Source organism: Anolis sagrei, chromosome 1 (assembly GCF_037176765.1).
Source record: "Anolis sagrei isolate rAnoSag1 chromosome 1, rAnoSag1.mat, whole genome shotgun sequence".
In the NCBI taxonomy this organism is placed as follows: Eukaryota; Metazoa; Chordata; class Lepidosauria; order Squamata; family Dactyloidae; genus Anolis; species Anolis sagrei.
The window spans coordinates 230,711,575-230,731,087 of record NC_090021.1 but is presented as its reverse complement, the minus strand read 5'-3'; the positions used below and the strand labels follow the sequence as shown (position 1 = coordinate 230,731,087).

At 41.5% G+C, this 19,513-nt stretch overlaps 1 protein-coding gene across 3 annotated transcripts in view; it reads right to left on the bottom strand.

Annotated features, from left to right (window-relative positions):
- SPEG (striated muscle enriched protein kinase) overlaps positions 1–19,513 on the bottom strand; it is a 148,172-nt gene that overhangs the window by 52,669 nt on the left and 75,990 nt on the right. For all 3 annotated transcript variants that reach the window (XM_067460842.1, XM_060772894.2, XM_060772903.2), the window contains exons 7-10: positions 13,597–13,805; positions 13,205–13,293; positions 10,867–11,042; positions 5,979–6,239 (exon numbers count right to left, since the gene is read on the bottom strand). In XM_067460842.1, coding sequence (XP_067316943.1) covers positions 5,979–6,239; positions 10,867–11,042; positions 13,205–13,293; positions 13,597–13,805 — 735 coding nt within the window. The remainder of the gene's footprint in view (positions 1–5,978; positions 6,240–10,866; positions 11,043–13,204; positions 13,294–13,596; positions 13,806–19,513) is intronic.

The following is a 19,513-nucleotide window of genomic DNA, read 5'->3' as shown; positions in this document are numbered from 1 at the left end:
TTATACTGCTCCATGAATACAGCTTATGAAAACCCATGGTTGTTTTTAGCTGAGAGCTTTTGTCAGGGCATAGAGGGAGCAAGATACAAATAACATTTTTGTTGGTTTTGTTTTGTTTTCTGGGGTGTGGCAACAGCAAGGCAATAAAAGTATCACGATGCCCCACTGCAAAGTAACACATGAAGAGGGGTTCATCATGCTGCCTTATTGGTATAATGGACAATCTTTTCTATATAGCCTTCAAAATTATTTTAAAGGACATTTTGGCAAGATTTGTGCCATCCATGTAATCAATAAAGCAAAATAAATGAGTAACACATGAACATGCTTTCTAAAACATTTCAATGAAATGCAACTTCATTTTTCAAATAGTATAGCAAATAACAGGAACATATTTTTTAAAATGCATCTCTCATGTACTGAATTTTGCCATATTTGTTGTTCTTAACTGCTGTTAATTGGAATGATGTATGGTGACTACTGTATCAACTGTACTTTCAATAATCTGAAAAACTTATCTGATAAGTACAAAAAACAGATTGAAATAAATATGTGAGTCAGCATGGGAAACAAGACCACTCTCAAACTATGTTAACCTCGTTAAAAGCCTATTGGCTAACTTCCGTTTGGAAACTTCTTTTTCAAATGGGATTCCCTCTGCTATAAGCTACAGGAAAGCAAACTCATGGGGAAAACCACCTTTTTCCATGAATCAGCATGGGCTTTGAGATCTGCTGGGGAGGCCTTTCTCTCAATCCCACCACCATCTCAAATGCACTTGGTGGGGATGAGAGGGAGGGCCTTCTCAGCGGTGGCTCCCTAGCTCTGGAATGCCTCCCTAGAGAGGTTAGGTTAGCCCCCGCTCTCCATTCCTTCTGATCTAGTCTAAAAACATGGTTTTTTAAACAAGCCTTTGACTTGGAGTAGACTGAAATGGATGCATATGAGGGCTGACTATTCACATTGGCACTTTAGTTCGTTAATTAATGGCAGCCAGTTTTATCTGCAGGTACTTCTGCATTTTATAAATTTTAACCATGTTTTACTATGTGAAGTTATGTGCGCTTCGTTGTGGGTGTCGCTGTAATTTGTGCTGTAATTTGTGTAATTTGTGTTGTTTAAGCTTATATATTGTCTATTTCATATGCAGCACTTTGGAGTTCTTTTGTGAGCTGTCCTGAATTCCTTGGGAGATGGTGGCTGGGTATAACTAAAGATGATGGTGATCATCATCATCATCATCATCATCATCATCATCATGCACTAGAAGTTGTCTGTAATAACTGTTAACCACATTGGAAAAGAAGGGGGCCAAGGGAAGCTGACATAGGAGTGGATCCTCAGGGTGGTGAGATCATGAAGGACCTGTTTCGACAGGCTAAACAAAAAGAATGGGGTGGCCCCAGCCAATGCTGCCAGGGGACCTATCACAGCTTTCCTTTACAGAGTAAAGGGTTCCTGTGTTATACAAAGGCCATACATTATTGTTTCCTTTATGAAATTGTGTTATAATGGTAGACACATAACTGGGGAAGGCCTTTTCAGTGGAGGTGCCATCTCTATAGAATTCCTTCCTGAAAGGACATATGGTTGGTCACTCCATAATTGCAAATGCCTCCAAGACTTTTTTGTTTCAAGCTACTTTTAGTTAGATTGCAAGTTGTCTCCAGAACACCAGCATAAAACACAGAAGAAACAGATGAGCATGGAGTTAATTCTTCAGAAATCTCTTTTCTCTCCCATCCAACTTTGCCCCATTGCAAGTTATAGCTTCCTAGGATCTCTCATCTTCCAGGAAGTTAAGTACTGAATTGCATTATAAGCATTTTGTGATTCTATTATCCAGTGCTCCTAATCACCACACCCTGGGAGCCTGTCTCTTTTCTTGTTCCTAATTGATTAACTGCCTAGAAAAGAACAAGAAGACCATATCCTGAAAGGAATAGAGGAGGAAGCTGATGTCAGGCACATCATGCTAGGGTCAATACAGCTTAGCAGGAAAGCAGGGGTTATTTTTCAGAACCCTTTGTATTGAAAGATAGGTCACAAAAGAGCATGTAGTGTGGGTATGTCAACAAGTAGTCCCTCAAAATTCAGTCAGTGGAAACGATAGTCTTGGTCATTCATTTTTGTTGCTGACTTCTCAATATAAGCTGATTAATTTGGAAGCCATGTCATATGAGGAATGACTTGGAGAGTTGGATAAGTTCTGCTTGGAAAAGAGAAGACTGAAATGTGGCATAATAGCTATCTTCAACTATCTGAAAAGCTGTCATGTAGGAGATGAAGCCAGATTCTTTTTTTGCTGCTCCAGAACATGAACCAATGGATTCAAATTACAAGAAAAGAGATTCCTCTTCAACAGTAGGAAAATAATTTTCAGTGTATGAGCAGTGTAACAGCAGAATACATTGCCTCGGTGGGTGATACTGGACTTGACGATCCTTGTGATCCCTTCTAAGTAAGAGCCTGTTGTTCTGTTCAATGATTATTCCATTCTGGATTTTTTTTCACACACACATTATACAATATTCAGTAACAATTTGTTGTATTTGGAACTGCTTGGTCCTTTTCACATGTCCCCTTCTCAGGTTATCCCATTTTTCTATCAAATGTCTTCTTTTTAATTTCCTTATGAATTAAATAGTAAATGCTGGTTTTCGGTGAATGGCTGGGAATTATGGTGTAGTTCTACTCATCTTTGAAAGGAAATAGACAATCTAAGCAGAGCTGGAGGCATAAATGCTCTTGATGTTCACTGCCTCCAGGTAGCGGTCCCTCTGCCAATATACATTATTCCCTCCATCTTCTGTATTGGTTATTCTTGCTTGCAAATATCTTTAATATGGTCTCTTTTGCCCACAGTTTCATCCCACTCCTTCCTCCCTATCACAGATGCATTCACAAGGGGGGGGGGGGAGAGAGAGAGAGATAAATGCTCAGTTTTTTGCATTTATATTTGTGTGTTTTTTAAAAGCCAAATGAAGGAAATGGAAAACTTCTAGAAGGAGATGGAGGACAGAAATCGTGGGGATGGGGTTATGCAGTGGCCACAGTCATTACAGGGCTCAGGCCTCTTCAGGAATTCCTCCATATTAACCTGTACAGGTTTTTGAAATCACCAATAAAACATTATGTTCAGTGAAGAGAAATTTTGTAAGAGTGATCTACTTATTTGAAAGAAAGACAGGGGCCTAAATATAATTCTTAGTCTTAAGTGGAGTACCTACTGAATAATTGGAAACTTTGTATGTCAATAATTATGTAAGTTTCATAGATTTAATTAGTCTTCTCTAATTGATCTGAATGTGATTTTCCTGCTTCTTGGCAGGAGGGTGACCTGGATGGCCCATGAGGTCTCTTCCAATTCTATGATTCATTGACAGCATAGTGTACTGGTTTGAGCTTTAGACTAGGACTCTGCAGACCAGAGTTTGAAAACCCACTTGATCATGGAAACCCACTAGGTGACCTTTGGCAAGTCACAGAGAGGAATTCAAAGGCAAGCCTCATCTGAACAAATCTTATCAAGAAAATCCCATGGAAGGTTTGCTTTAGGGTCGCCATAAGTTGGAAATGACTTAAAGATACACAACAACAAACTCTGATTGAGACAAGCAATGGCACTTAGGCCGGGGCCTACTATCAATGGCTACATGATGACTTGGGGCCATTCCACACAGCCATATAACCCGGAATCTCAAGGCAAAAAATCCCACAATATCTGCTTTGTACTGGGTTATCTGAGTCCATACTGCCATATATCCCAGTTCAAAGCCGAAAATGTAGGATTTTATTTAGCTTTGTGAAAGGGGCCTAAGAAAACAAAGAAGAAAACATGTCACATCTGAGAGTTGATAAATGAGGAAACACACACTAAATATGTGTCACTAATTATGTTGTCCCTTGTTGTCCAATTGCACATTTCCGTTTACAAGACTTTAAGCCACTGAAATCCTGTGCTCATCATCTATTCTGCGGGATCCAGTTCCAAAATGTATGAAGATCACTTCTGTATGTTAAGGGTAAGCTTGAGTGGAATTATTTTTTTCTGCTCACTTTTACAGATTGAGTGAGTATGGGTATATGGGCAGCTGTGTGTAACTTGTCTCCTTACACAAGTTATCTTTTTGGCACTAACACACACGAATGTGCAAGAATGTCTGTGGAAATGAATTTTGGATTGTGTTAATTGAACTACCAGTTCAAAAACCCCATGTATGGCTACATTCAGATCCATCATGTTAATATATTTCTTCAACTTCTAATATAGTATATTATGCCTTGATGTGGGCTGAGAGATCACAATTCAGGTGATCCAGATCTAGAGTCAGCAATTAGCATTTGTTTCCAAAGTCTCCATGATGATGAGGTTACACTATTATTTCCTCTACTGGACCGTAGACCTAAATCGTTTATATACATGTAAGACTGCATTAGTCAGGAAATGAAGAAAGTGATAGTGAAAATAAAGAATGATTTCTTATAGCATAGCTCTGGCACTCCAGATGCCAAGTTGAAAAGAAATACCTGTTTTTATGCCAATTTGGAAGCATGGCAGAGATGAGAAAGACTTGAGATACTAACACAATGCAGATCATATCACTGTCTCAGTATTATGATGGTGGAATCTCACTTCTTTGATCAGGTGGCACCTGTTTTCACCATATTATCAGGAAGTCAATGCATGGCCAGGGCTCATACAATAAAACTTATACTCTGTTTTCCAAATTTACTTAATTTCTCCCTACAAGATGCTTAGTGTTACTGGTGTGATAGAATTCTTGATGTAACCCTCAACCTAAACAATATTATTTTATCATGGGCTTCTCTTTTCCACATGTTGAGGTGTTGCTTTTTGCACTAAGCACATACACATTAATCGGCACCTTACATATGCACACACTGCTAAACCCAGAGGGCATTCTTGTACCTTTGAAAACTAGTGTGCAGCATTTCCAGCTACAGAGAATATTACACCTGAACAGTGTCTTCCTGCTGGGTAGCTAGATACAAGACGTGAAGAAGCATCTTTCAATGTCATACTTTGGTACTCTTTAGCCCTCATGCCCATTGTATACAATATTCTCCTGCAGGTATTATGCCCATGTCTTTTTAGGGATGGTGAAACTGACTGCATGTGATTCTTTAGGAGAAGGGAAGCAGCTCATTGGATACTTAGGGACAGCTCATTGGGTACTTAGGCAACAGCCAAATCTGCATCCCACAGTTAAAGAGGATCCTTCTGTTATTCTTATTTTAAAAACAAGAATAACAACCATTCCTGTTTTGAAGTGTGTAATCAATTTTCGCATGGACTGCAGCTAGAATATATCAATTTCTTCCCCCTTGGCTTCTGTAGCTGGAGTATAAACTTGGATTGTAGTTACTAGAGTTGGATATCAGCAACAATATGGAGTTTGTTCCCAAATGCATCTGTTTAACATCAGGGCAATAAAAGTAAACTCCATTTTATTCCTGTTGACCAGTACAATGATTTATGCGAGTTTAAAATGTCAAGCCCCACATGCTGTATCAATACAGGCTAAAACTCTATGCTAATTTACTTTCTGAGCTCTCTAATGTACATGTGATCCAGTCAAAGCAGTCATTATCCAATTACAATGATGCTTCAAAGCACTTGGTTTAATCTGCATGCTCTACAAGCACACTTTTTGTTGTTGTTGCTATTTTTTTATAACTGCTGATTTTGTCAAATTTTGTGGTATATAAACTACAATATTGTGTCGTCTATGATTCTATGATTGTGGTATGGCCTGGTACAGAGAGGTCTATGGGGTGACACCAAGTGTTAACACACTAGTGATGCCATTGCCTTTGTCAAATTGCTTTTAAACTTATAGCTACAGTGATAAGCTGAAAAGTTGGCAAACCTAACTGTAAGTATTCGCATTTCTATCTCAGTGTCACCTTTTCCTCCTGGACTACTGTCAGTGCAACACTTCCTTCCCCCTTACCTTTGGCTGTGCTTAGCTTGCATGTGTAGACACCACTGTCATCCTCATGCACAGAGGTAAGCAGCAGCTTGCACTTGCGCCCGTCGAAATGCATCTTGCACTGAAGCAGGGCAGGCTGGAGCAGGCGCCCCCGCCACAGCCAGTCCACATCCACATCAGGTGGGCCCGTCACCAGGCACTCGAAGATAGCTGCATCCCCAGCCCCCACCACCACGTCCTGCAGGGGGGCCAGCACGGCCAGGGACTGGGTCTCAGGGTGCACTGGGGAGAAGGAAGGGAGGGAAGGGAAGGGGAAGGGAAGGGGGAGGAAATGGAAAGAGAGAGAAAGAGAGGTGTCTCTGAGCAATGGAACAAAAATAGGAAGGAATGCAGGGCACAAGGTGGGGAAAACGTGTGATGGGTATCTATGGCTTAGTAAAATTGCCAAGCTGGGCATTATCTTGTTGACTGTAATTGTCAGTGAGATCAAGGCCTGGCATTCCCTCCCTGAGTTTCTTTTTTAAATGTCATGCAATGTGCTGATGGGAGGTAGGGCAAAGTTGCATTTACTAACACTGACTGTTTTTGAGATGCAGGTATGCACTGTCAACACATTTCTGGCTATGGTCACGGTCAATATTCCCATGGAATGCACTTAATTAACAGAAGAACCAAGTATAGTCCAGTTTCCTATGATAGATCTGAGGTTTGAATTTCAGCAAGAGCTGTGTGAAACATAGGGGAACCTGGTGTCATCTCCTCTACAAATTACCTTAGGTAGCCACGATGCAAAAAACCTAAGAAGCACTTATATACTTATGCTTCCATTCTCTAACACAATACAAATACGCAAAACCACTACAAGTGGAAAACTTTGATTCACTTTGATTCTAGTGATGAACTAGGATGTAAAGCTGTAAGAACTAAACCAGTTTTCTGGCAGGAGTATATTATTTCAGAATTCTAGTGAACCCACCCATGTTTAAATTTCACACATGTTGAAACTAGCAATCAGGGCTAATTATGGCAAATACTTCTGCATATACTCAGTTTTGATGCTGTAACAATATGAGACTAGTTTTTCCCTATTCCTTCAGAAGAAGAGGCTCAAGCACTACTGGTATATGTCTCATCTGGGATGACTTTCACACAGTAATCTGGCAACCCATTAGCCATTGCAACAGGAAATAAAAAAAATAGATAGAGGGAAGCAGCCATATTCAGAAGCAAATTAAACCTGAATGAAAGAATGATGGACTGTGAAGAACACAAGAGCAGGATATGAGGGAAAGAAGGGGACACAGGGAAGAGGGAGACAGGGATCTGTGCCAGGAACAAACCACACAGCACTTTTACCAAACAAACAGACTTTATTTCATCTACAAAAAGGGGTTCACTGTATCCCAGCCCCTGTGAAACCCTCCCAGAGAGAGGGCACAATGGTGGTAAGAGACTGTACCCTTGGCCTCCTCCATTCAAGATGCTCCATAAACCCAGACCACCCAAGTCTAAATGGGCTCCCATTATTTCCCTGAGCCACCCCAATCCTCATTGCTCTGGGCAAAGGGCCTTTTGCAAGTCGGTTTGTGCTGTCCAAAGATTTCATGTGAGTAGGGATGCTGCCTCTTGCAATGTTCAGCTACGTTCCTTCTGCCCACAGTGACTTACATGGGCTCAAACCTGATCTGATCCTTCCATATGTGCCTCCCTTTCATATATGGGTTCTATAGGGGAGCAGAGGGAGGGAGAAGAAATGTTGGTGCTCTACCCCAGGCCCCTGGTAACAGGACTGTGCAAACAGGGGCAAGGAGACATGGACACACGGAGAAAACAAAGAGCACCACACGTTGGCCACAGTTCAGGCCAGACAGAAATGGATGTTGGCATGAGGATTACACACCATCAGCACTTAGAGGTGTAATGCCTGGTAGGCAGGCATGGTGCCCACCACTGGAATTATATACCCTAGAGTAGATCATGTGGAGACCCATTGGATAAAGACTTCCTGCCCAAGTGCTAAGGAGATACCATAAATTAGTTCAGCTCACACAGCTAGAAGGAACCCAAAACTACTCTCCCACCCCTGGAGTCCCACTCCTCCAGCTGGAACCAGGCCCTGTGGGTCCAGGTGAGTCTCGGCGCTGGCCATCCAGTGGGTGGGGGCAGGAGCCAAGCCTTGCCAGCCTGGTTTGTTCAGTCACGCTGGGAGCAGAGGCAACTGCCCAAGATGTCTGGCTAGAATGACCCAGGGGTCAGCAGTACCTTAGCTCACTCCCCCTGTACAGACAAAAACACAGTCAGCAAGCGAAGGGTTAGTGTAGCATGATGGACACAGAGGCAAAGCACAGAGACATTCACACATGCTCGGTATAAGCAAAAGGTGTACGTAGCGAAGTTGCAAAGACATTGCCTGGCAAAGCAAAGCTATTATCCCAACACATTTGCACATAAACACAGATACACTTGGCTGACACTGACCCTATGATTATATTACCCACCCCACCCAGTGAAATTAGGTAGAACCTGTCACAGGAACTGTTAAACTCTTCTTCTCGTCTAGTAAAGTGCTGTGGATCCAGCAATAGAAGGAATGGATCCTGCAGGTACTTTTTATGCTACAAAGCAGCTTAGTACTCCATCCCCTTTGAGCCAATCAAAGGAGGTTTCCATTCAACACAAAGAGAAAGCAAAGGAAGCTGGTCAAAGTGGAAAGACACAAAATAAAACTGAAGCAATCAATTGGGTGTACAGGAAAGGACAAAATATGCCACCAGGGTGTGGTGAGCCAGTACAATATATCACGACTGGGGAACCTTTGGCACGCCAAATATTTTGGGGCTGTATAATCATACTGGTGCAACTTTTCAAAGTTAAAATCCAAAATGTCTGGAGAGCCAGAACCTTGTTATACACCCTCAGCCATCAATAACAAACTATACATAGGTTTGGCTCCTTCCACTGCACTCCAGTTTCACAGTACAATACATCCAATTTAAGCTCATGCCAGATATGGCAGGATTAGGTGACCAGAGCAAACCTAGGAGCTACACATTCCCATAGTTTGGGCCGCTTGAGAATGATAAAGAGATCCTCATGTAGGGAAGGAGGTTGTTTTCTTCCTTGAGGTAACAGATGAAACTTGGTACAACACAATGTAAAGCACCTGCCTAATACCGGCTACCTGAACTGAATAAAGGATACAAACTACTGTCTTGGGTATCATGGAATAGGCAGAGAGAGAAGATAAGGAGACCAGACCAGACTTTGTGTGGGGGGTCAAGCATAAACAGCAGGCCAAGCTACATGTGTCAAGACCTTGCGTCTAACAGCAACCAGACGCAGAGCCTTTACAGCAGTGGCACCATCACTCTGGAATACTCTGCCACCTGAAGTCCGTGCCTTGCGGGATTCATTAGCTTTCCGCAGGGCATGTAAGACATATCTATTTCGACGGGTCTTTGATCTCTGATTGTTTTTAAATTGTTTTAAATTGTTTTTAAATTGTGTTCGATTTTAGCCTGTTCTTGTAAGCTGCTCCGAGCACCAGGGGAGTGGTGGCATATAAGTTCAAATAATAAATACATAAATAAATGTGATATTTCCCCATTACACTTGTTGGTAAGTGGCCGCGACCTTAGGAGCTGCAGCTGGGAGAAAAGGAGAACTGGGAATGGGGTGTCCTGCTTGGCTGTTTCCCCTCAGGAGAAACACAGGTGAAATGTTAAGTGGACAAATAGCTGGATAATGAATGGTTGAAGCACCCACAACCTCTGGTGCTATTTGGGTACCAATCAAGATTGCTTTTTATTTAACCAAAAAAACCCCTCAAATATTTAGGATGAAAGGGAAGCAGAAATGCTTACTATATTTCATTTTGTCCTCTTTTCCAGATCTATAACAACCAAACGTCTAAGTGCAATTCTTTGAGGGTTCATGGCCAAGACAGTCTGGAATCTGATGTAAGAAATCCAAATCCAACAATAAATTAAATCATTGTTCCGAAAGAATAGTGCTCCTGAGATGGACCATTTCAACCTGTCTAATATATTAAGAATTTACCAAAATAACACGAGCTTCAACTTTTATATTTTCCTTTTCTATCCCCATTCGGGGTTTTTTTTTTTTTGAGGGGTTTTTTGCTCACATTTTTTGTTTAGACTATAAGGCTGAGAGCAAGTGGCTGTGGTATTTTGTTTTTGACACACGAGCTGCCCTGAGAGCCTTTCCAGCTGCACACCAGAGTAGAAATACTACAAATAAAATAAAAACAGGCCAGTGCAAGCCTTACCGTGCAGTCATGCTGGCTACATGACCTGGGAGGCTCTTCGGCTCAGAAATGGAGATGAGCACCACCTCCCACAGTCAGACACAACTAGACTTAATGTCAGGGGAAACCTTTACCTTTACCTATAGAAATAATAATAATGAATGGCACTTGTGCTCTCTTCTTGCTGTTATCTATTCCTTATGCCTCCTTTGCCCCTTAACATGAAAGTAGCCAAAGTGAGTCACAGAAGCCATTTTGTTTGGACTTCCCGAATATCAAGTTGCAGTTTTCAATTATTATTTTTTAAACTTTATTTATACACAACCTTTCTCCTAAATGTTGGGGCCGGAGGAACGTTACACAATAAATGGGTACAGCTGAGTCCCAACACTCCTAAACGTAATGGGGGAAAAATAGTTATGGGAAACGTCTGTGGCAGGTGGCTACATTATGGTAAACTTGGCCACCAAGCAGCCACGGAGCCACAGGCTTTTGGTGGGGAGATGTTTGGCAACCAGGAGGTTGTGGCAGGTGAGAGCAACTCGTGTGATGAAAGGAGGAAACATGCAAACATAATCTTCCGGGGTCATACTATAGCAAGCAAGCACTAAAACCCTCATGCTCTGTGGCTCCCCCAAGTACCTTGTATATCGAGCTTGGCTTCACACTGCTTGGTTCCATACTCGTTGATGGCCTTGCAGGCATAATAGCCAGCATCTGTGCACTCTGCCATGTGAATATGTAGGCAAAAAGAGCCATCCTCTTCTTCCACAGCAGAAATGTGTCGTCCATACTTGACCGGATGCCTGTTTTTCAGCCTGTAAGACAAACCACAGGATCTGAAAGCCTGTCATGCTTACAACCTCACCCAGTCCTGCCCTCCTACTGGCAACTATCTTACTTTCTTCCTCAACAGCAGCATGCATAACAAAGGTAAGTTCGGGAGAGCAAAGATCCCATTCTTTGCTACACCCTCCCATCTAGACCTGTCTGTGTCGTGTGATGCCAATATTATTTCTAATTGAGGGATGATTGTACTTAAGAGTAAAAGAACTGAGATAAGTCTGGGGTCCCAGATTTACTCATCTGGTACCAAAATATGCCTTCCCTTCTCATGACACCGTATTTTGGTCATTTCCCAGCGCCTGTATGTTTCTCTTTTTCCATTTTGTAAGGTTGGAATACTTCTCTTTAGGCTTAGTTATTGGCAGGAGTTTTAAGATAGTATATTTGACCTGATTTTTTTTAACCTTTGGCTCTGTCTAACAATGGAAGTCACACACTCTCAATCCCAGAGGCTGGCAATGGAAAACCTCATCTGAAGAAATCTTGCCAAGAAAACTTTGTGATATGTTCACCTTAGAGTATACAAGAAATGATATGTTATTGTTATTATAGAAACATCAAATGTGCTGTAAGGTAGTCAGTTTTTTTATACACAACATTCAAATACAAATCTTAAACTTATCTCTATTGTAGGTAAATATACGTATTTACATAAATGGGAGACATAAATCACTTCTTAGTAAAGACAATTTAGAGGTCCATTGTATTGACAGGATCTGTCTAGTAGTTCAAAAAGTGAACCTTGAATTTTTTTGAGCATCTTTTGTTACATGAAGAATTGCCATAGTGTCAGAGAAGAGTTCTAAAAGATTACTACAAGGTATCCAGGGTTGTATTTCCTTGTTTTGGCATTTGTTGTGGGTACACAACAAACAGTCCTCGAAGTAATTCAAGATTGACTTTTTGAACTACTAGACAGATCCTCTAAATACAATGGACCTCTAAATGATCTTTACTAAGAAGAGATTTATGTCTCCCATGTATGTAAATACATATATTTATCTACAATAAAGATAAGTTTAAGATTTGTATATAAAAAACTGACTACATTACAGCACATTGATGTTTCTATAATAATAATAATAATAATAATAATAACAACAACAACATACAATTTCCTGTATACTCTGTCATATAGATATCTAGTTTCATCTTAGGGTCAAGATAATTCTGAAATGGCTTGAAGGTACAGCACCACAACTGCCTTACGTCAGAGCAGAACTTTACAAACGTTTCATGTTGGTGACATGCCCTTTTAGACATGCATCATTTCACAACACAGTAATTCACTTTTACCAGTAAACTAAAAATTAAGCCAACCCCTGATAAGAGATATGGACATGCACATACATTGTAATAATGAAATGTATGGGGACACAATATATGTAAAAAAAACCCTTTCATTTATATATATTTAAATGCATTGCTTATTCATATACATGCAGAGGCTTTTTGTCACATTCACGTGACACACCTTCACACTGTGGCTGATACACTAAGGTGTTGTAACACAGAGTTTGGAAAACTCTGCTTTAGAGGATAAATGAGGTGGAACTCCTTCACTTTTCCATTCTGGTACTTGAGTGCAAACTAACCATTCCCATATGGACCTAGAGTACCAAGGAAATGAAATACTGTTTGAATGTATGTGCCTTCAAGTTGCCTGTTTGGCCTACAGGGACCCTGTGAATTTATTAGGTCTTTTAGGCAAGGAATACTCAGAGGTAGTCTTGCCAATTCCTTCCTCTGAAATATAGCCTGTAGTACCTGGTATTCGCATGTGCTCTCTCGTTCAAGTAATAACCAGGGCTGACCTTGCTTAGCTTCCAAGATCAGATTGGATCTGATGCTTTTGGGGGCTGTAGGCTTGATAATGAAAGACTAGCTTTGCCAATTCCACAAAGACTTTTCAAAAACTATTCTGCCAGCCTACACATTATAATTTTTTAGTTCATTGTGGTATATTGAATTTTGTTCTAAATATCTAAACAATTCCCAGATTTCTCATCTGAAGGTGCTTTTTACTTGCTAGACTGGGAAACCGAACCATCTCACCATTTGACCTCTGCCAATGTGAATGTCAAGACAAGAGGGCTTACTTTTCAAGTCCATTTATACAACACAGGCCACTTACCAGTGTACAATTGGTTTGGGTTCCCCTTGCACCCGAATGCGCAGGACCACATCCTGTCCTTCCAGTACTACTTGGTCATTCAGTGTCACCTGCAGGAGACAACCTCAAGTTCACGCCAACTGACAAAGTGAACAGGGAAGCAGATCTTCTGTAATACACAGCTCACAAATTTTTAGACAAGGAATATTTGAGGTTGGGGATATTAGAAGTAGGTGCAATAGCTTAGGCAAAGAAAACCTTGCCTGTCATATTTTTCTGTTTCTCAGTGGCTGAGCCAATGGCTAGTGCGTCTGCTATCAATAATCCACAGCTACTCAAGGGAACAATTCCTTATTCTGGTATACCAAAGCTGCTTTCCCCTTGCTGACCTTTGGCTTCATCCCTTTGCTCACCTCAAAGGATGGTGCAGCTTTGAAGTTGATGCCTACGTGTGCAGGAGTTGGGGCAATTTCAGACCGGGGCTGCACTTTCATGACAGGTTCATGCCGAGGGGTGCTGCACTCTGGGAACTCTTCCAAGGGACTCAAATACTCTTCGTCGGATGTGACAGGGCTGGTGAGCTCGTGGTGAGGCATTAATCGGCTGTGGCTCTCTGGGGGAGCTAGGCAGGTGAGAGAGTGCAAGGATTAGTGACTGCAGAGCAAAGCATAAAGGCAAAGTTCCCTAGCTCAAAGTGGGAAAGCACCAGGATAGAAGGCACCAAGTAACGAGTGCTTGTGCCCACAGATTTTAGCTGGCAAGCAGAGCACATTACAGAATCTAGCTTCCCACATTTTTTTCGTGTTAGAAGGGACTTGAGAAACCCCAAGTTGCATCTGGTGTGAGAGAATTGGCCATCTGCAAGGACGTTGCCCAGGGGACGCCCGGATGTTTTGATGTTTTATCATCCTTGTGGGAGGCTTCTCCTCATGTCCTCACATTTGGGAGCTGAAGCTTCCCACATGATAAGCCAGCACACTGCTCTGTTCTCCCAGAATTTAAGTGTCTTTTTTGCTTTTTTCAAAAAGTACAATGCACTGATGTGAAACATAAATATGAATGACATAAAACAGCTATGGGAATATATTGGCTCTTTCCAAACAGCTAGAGAATAGTATTTCCAAATGGCACCACTAATGAAATATTTCAAGTATGACTTATATCATCTGTAGAGACTATTTGCAAATGGGCAAATGAAATATCTTCCCTCATTCTATGAAACATATACTGCCCTTCCTAATAACCATAATCATGCATAAGGATAGCTTGGATCCTCTGAAAATTGTAGACATAATCACTAAATCATAAAAAGGACCGCAGAGCATCTGATTAGGAGGCAGATGCCATTCATTTTCTTCTTGCAATACAGAAAATTATGGTTAATAATTTCACGTGACCACATCCCACTCTATATGTGAGATGCAGCCACATAGCCAGCTCTTTCCCGTGTGATATTCATAACTGAGATGTTAATTAGATCAGCACAGGATGGACCCCTGGGGAAGTAGCAATCATGTCACACCATTACTTCCCAAAATGAGGGATAACAAAGGGGAGGTTACAGATGCAGCCTGAAGTCATGGTGGAGATGAAATTTTAAAATGCTAGGCTTGGCTGAAATATTCAAATATTTAATACTCACACTAGTTGAAACATGATAGGTTTGATTTATACTGACATTTTTTAGAAAAATAAAATAATATTAAAGCATTTATGTGGATATTTCAACCCTCCCTACATGCCCCAGATATCTAGCAAAAGCAATTAGTTCTTTGATCTTAAACAACAACATCAAATAAGAACCAATTGATTTTTTTGAAAGACTAGGGTAATGAGGATTTGGTGAAAAATGATACATGATGCATGCTGACAAGTCTAAAGAGCATCGATTTAAGACTGGCCTGGCAATGTAAACACTGACTCTAAGAGATGGGGCCAAAGTAGCTCATGTTTTGTTTCTCATTGTCTCTTCCCATTACTTCCAAGTTCAAATGACCTATCCCTACCCACACTAGCTAATGTCCCAATCTTCTTTCTATCCTCTTGACTATTCTGCTATGCCCTAATTTGCAATTAGGACACTGTACCAAACCTAGCATGAATTATATTATCTCAATTAGACCCTTTCCACTTCTATTGAATGGAGCTAGAGGCTAATATAGAGTTATACGGTCGGAAACACTGCATGGGATGAAAACCAAGACTGTTCTACTAAAGAATATACTTGGAGGATCAGTTGCTACACCATTAAAAGCCAATCTTGCCCTAATTCCTTGATCTCCAGCAAAACGATTCAAAAGTTGCCCAATTCCGTTACATAGGAAATTTATCAGTTCAGGCATTTGTCAAAATCAATCCCTGTATGACATCTGCCTGTTCAGAAGTAAAGTTACATCCAATTTTTCATCAACCCTGAAGCTTATGAAGGCACATTCTCCTATTTTAGCTCACCTCAAAAATGCTGTATTGAATTTTTAAAAATCAAGAGAAAGAATATGCACATTGCCCTGAGTCCATCAGAGGAAATGTGACAGTAAATGCAATAATTACGATTAGCATATCTGACATACACTCCTGCCCTGACAATGGATATTTGCCTCAACTTGCTAATGTGTTATATTATATTATGGTTTAAATGTATTGGGTATTAATCTGTATGACTCTTTCTGTCTGTAAAAGGTAAAGGTTGTCCCCTGACATTAAGTCCAGTCATGTCTGACTCTGGGGAGTGGTGCTCATCTCCATTTCTAAGCTGAAGAGCCGGCATTGTCCATAGACACCTCCAAGGTCATGTGGCTGGCATGACTGCATGGAGTGCCTTTACCTTGCCATCGAATCGATACCTTCTACTTGCATTTTTTCTGTTTCTGCATTCTGCCTGTTATGTTTATTTAATTTAACACTTGGATTTGGTTGTTTATAAGTTATATTGAATTTACTTTATTTAATATTTTGTCTTGAGTGTTTACTTGTTTTGGGGCATTGAATGTTTGCCATTTTTGTTATTTTTCATAAACCACCCTGTCCCTTTGGGGAGAGAGGGCAGACTATAAATACATTATAATTACTAATAATAAAGCTAACCAATAAACAAGCATCCACTTTTCAGGAATCTGTTTACAACAGTGCTGTTTTAAATACACAATTTCCAATGCATATCTGCTGTAATAAGGTAGCACACCAGTAACAAAATTGTTTGATCAGATACAATCTCTATAACATGTATATATAATTTACATAGTGCATTGTTTATGGTAAATGCAAATAATTTGATGGTCTTTGTTATGGGACCTATTGTATTTGACAATAATGTTGATGTCCTATTCAGCAAACACAATAGAGCAATGAGTCCCCTTCCCTACTGCAGTTTCAGAAGCCACTGCCAAGTTCCATGGGCATTACCTATTAATGGATGAGGGTAAGGCAAAGATAAAGGTTTCCCCTTGACATTAAGTCTAGTCAAGTGTGACTCTGGCAGTGGTGCTCATCTCCATTTCTAAGCCAAAGAGCCGGCATTGTCCATAGATGCCTCCAAAGTCATGTGGCCGGCATGACTGCGTGGAGTGCCATTACCTTCCCATCAAAGTGGTACCTATTGATCTACACACATTTGCATGTTTTCAAACTGCTAGGCTGGCAGAAGCTCGAGCTAACAATGATGTCCCATGAATTCAAACTGCTGGCCTTCTGGTCAGCAAGTTCTGCAGTTTAGCAGTTTAACCCGTTGCACCACTGCTGCCCCAATGGATGAGAGTAGCATTGAGATAATCCGCAAAACAAGAGATAATCAGCAAGAACTGGGCAGTGCCAGGATTGAATGTGATCGCTCCCTTTTCATACAGGCAGTGTCTGGGCTTGCTCTCCTTGGAAGAGGCCAAGGTGACCTTAGGAGTGAGAACAATCACAGTTTGGCCATTATGCATGGTGAGGGGGCTTGCTGTGAAAAGGCAGAATAGCTTGTTAAAAGGTAACAATTTCCATGATAATGTTACCCTTCAAGCTGAAGAGGTGTTTATAAGAAGATGGTGTATGTATGTGCATACTGATCCTGTGCCGTCCCCAGAGCTAAACTGAAGGTTTTAGTTTTTTTGCTCAAAGCAGGTGGGCAGGCAAAGCCCTGTCTGAGCCAGACAAAATAGTTTTGTCTTTCAAGCACGACATCCAGCTCAGTTGTAGGAAGGGGACAACCACCTTGTGTGGGATGGAAGGAAAAACCTGGGGCCTCTCCTATTGTTCCCTGAGTTGCCCTAATTCCTTGATCCCCAGCAAAACCATTCAAAAGTTAAGCATTAAATCAATGCAAAATGGCAGCCTTCTTTTCTGAGTCGTGCCCATACTGTAAAGAGTGAGGCCCAGAAAGAAATTCAGTTAAAAGTCATGGCTTTGGGAACTTACAACCCAAAATGTCCAGATGGATAGTGGCACCCAAAGGAAGAACCCCAGTTTCTATGAGGCGGTGGTTCTCAACCTGTGGGCCACTAGATGTTTTGGCCTACAACTCCCAGGAATCTCAGCCAATTTACCAGCTGTTAGGATGCCTGGGAGTTGAAGGCCAAAACATCTGGGGATCCACAGGTTGAGAACCACTGCCCCAGATTAACACACAAAAGTCAGCTACTCCTGGTGGCTTTGTAAAACCATCTCCATTACCTCCTTTAAAAGGGGGTACCAATGTGTACTGGCTTTAGTGCTGGTCTATGACTCTGGAGATCAGGGTTTGAATTCCCTTTTGAGCATGGAAACCCATTGGGTGACCTTGAGGAAGTCACACGTTTTCAGCTATAGATCAGAAATGACTTGAAGGAATGCCAATCATACTGCCTCGATACATAAAGAACCCTTCCTTTTTGCCATTCCAGCACATGAATACAAACTAACAATTAACCAGATGGGCAAAGGGTGAACACACACTGTTGGATTAATGCAGGTTGACACAATTTTAAATGCCACAGCTCAGTGCTATGCAACTATGAGAGGTATAGTTTGATGAGACACCAATACTATTTGGCAGAGGAAACTGAAGATGTTGTCGAAGGCTTTCATGGCTCAGAATAACTGGGTTGGTATGAGTTTTCCAGGCTGTACGCCCATGTTCCAGAAGCATTCTCTCCTGACATTTTGCCCACTTCTCTGGCAGGCATCCTCAGAGGTTGTGAGGTCTGCTGGAAACTAGGTAAGTGAGGTTTATATATCTGTGGCATGTCCAGGGTTGGAAAAATAACTCTTGTCTTTTTGAGGCAAGTGTGAATGTTGCAATTCACCACCTTGGCTCCTCTGTGTAGATTGACATGGTGGTTGTCAGAGTGGTCCAGCATTTCTGTGTTCTCAAGTAATATGCTGTGTCCAGGTTGGTTCATCAGGTGCTCTGCTATGGCTGACTTCTCAAGTTGAATGGCAGACTACACAGAGAAACCATCGAAATCCACATGCATGTGGACAATTTGAACAGAAATGAGGAAACCATGAAAATGAACACAATCTGGCTACCAATATTATTTTAAAAAATTAAAATCAGGAGAGTAAATAAAAAGCAACACCCAAAAAACAGGGGAAATACAGACAGGAAACAATCAAGGCCAGCCAACACCTCCCAACAAAGGATTCCCCAGGCAGGAAGCAGCCAGGCTTTGAAGCTGCAAGGCTATTCAATGCTAATCACGGTGGCCAATTGCAACAGTCACATTTGCCTCAAGAAGTTCTTTCTCCCACCCTGGACATTTCACAGATATATACACCCCACTTGCCTAGTTTCCAACATATCTCACAACCTCTGAGAATGCCTGCCATAGATGTGAGCGAAACGTCAGGAGAGAATGCTTCTCGAACATGGTCATACAGCCCAGAAAACTCTAAGCAACCTTATGCTGAAGGTATTGTACGACTACACTCCCATAGTTCTGTAGCACTGAGTAATGACATTTAAAGTAGTGACTACGTTAATTCTACAGAGTATATGCACCTATACTGTATCAAGCAGCAACAACAAGCTCACACTCCCCCCTCTTTTTTTGGAGTCCTCATTCCTACCACACCTGCCAAGCTATGGCCAACTTACCTGTGATACTACTTCACTGAATGCAGTGCAACTTACTTTCATGGAAACCTGCCCAGGAGGACCACTCATGAGGAGGAGTCAGTCACTCCCGACCACAGGGCTTGGGTGGACATCTCCTCGATCCAACATTTCCCCCTCTTATCCCTCTCAGTCCCCCTCTTTTTTCTCTTCAAGATCATAAACAGTCCCCTTCAAAGGTCATATCCACTATGGACGAGACTGGTGAGCAAATAGTAGCCAGCTAAGCAAGGCTGAAAGGAGAAGCCAGAGCCCAG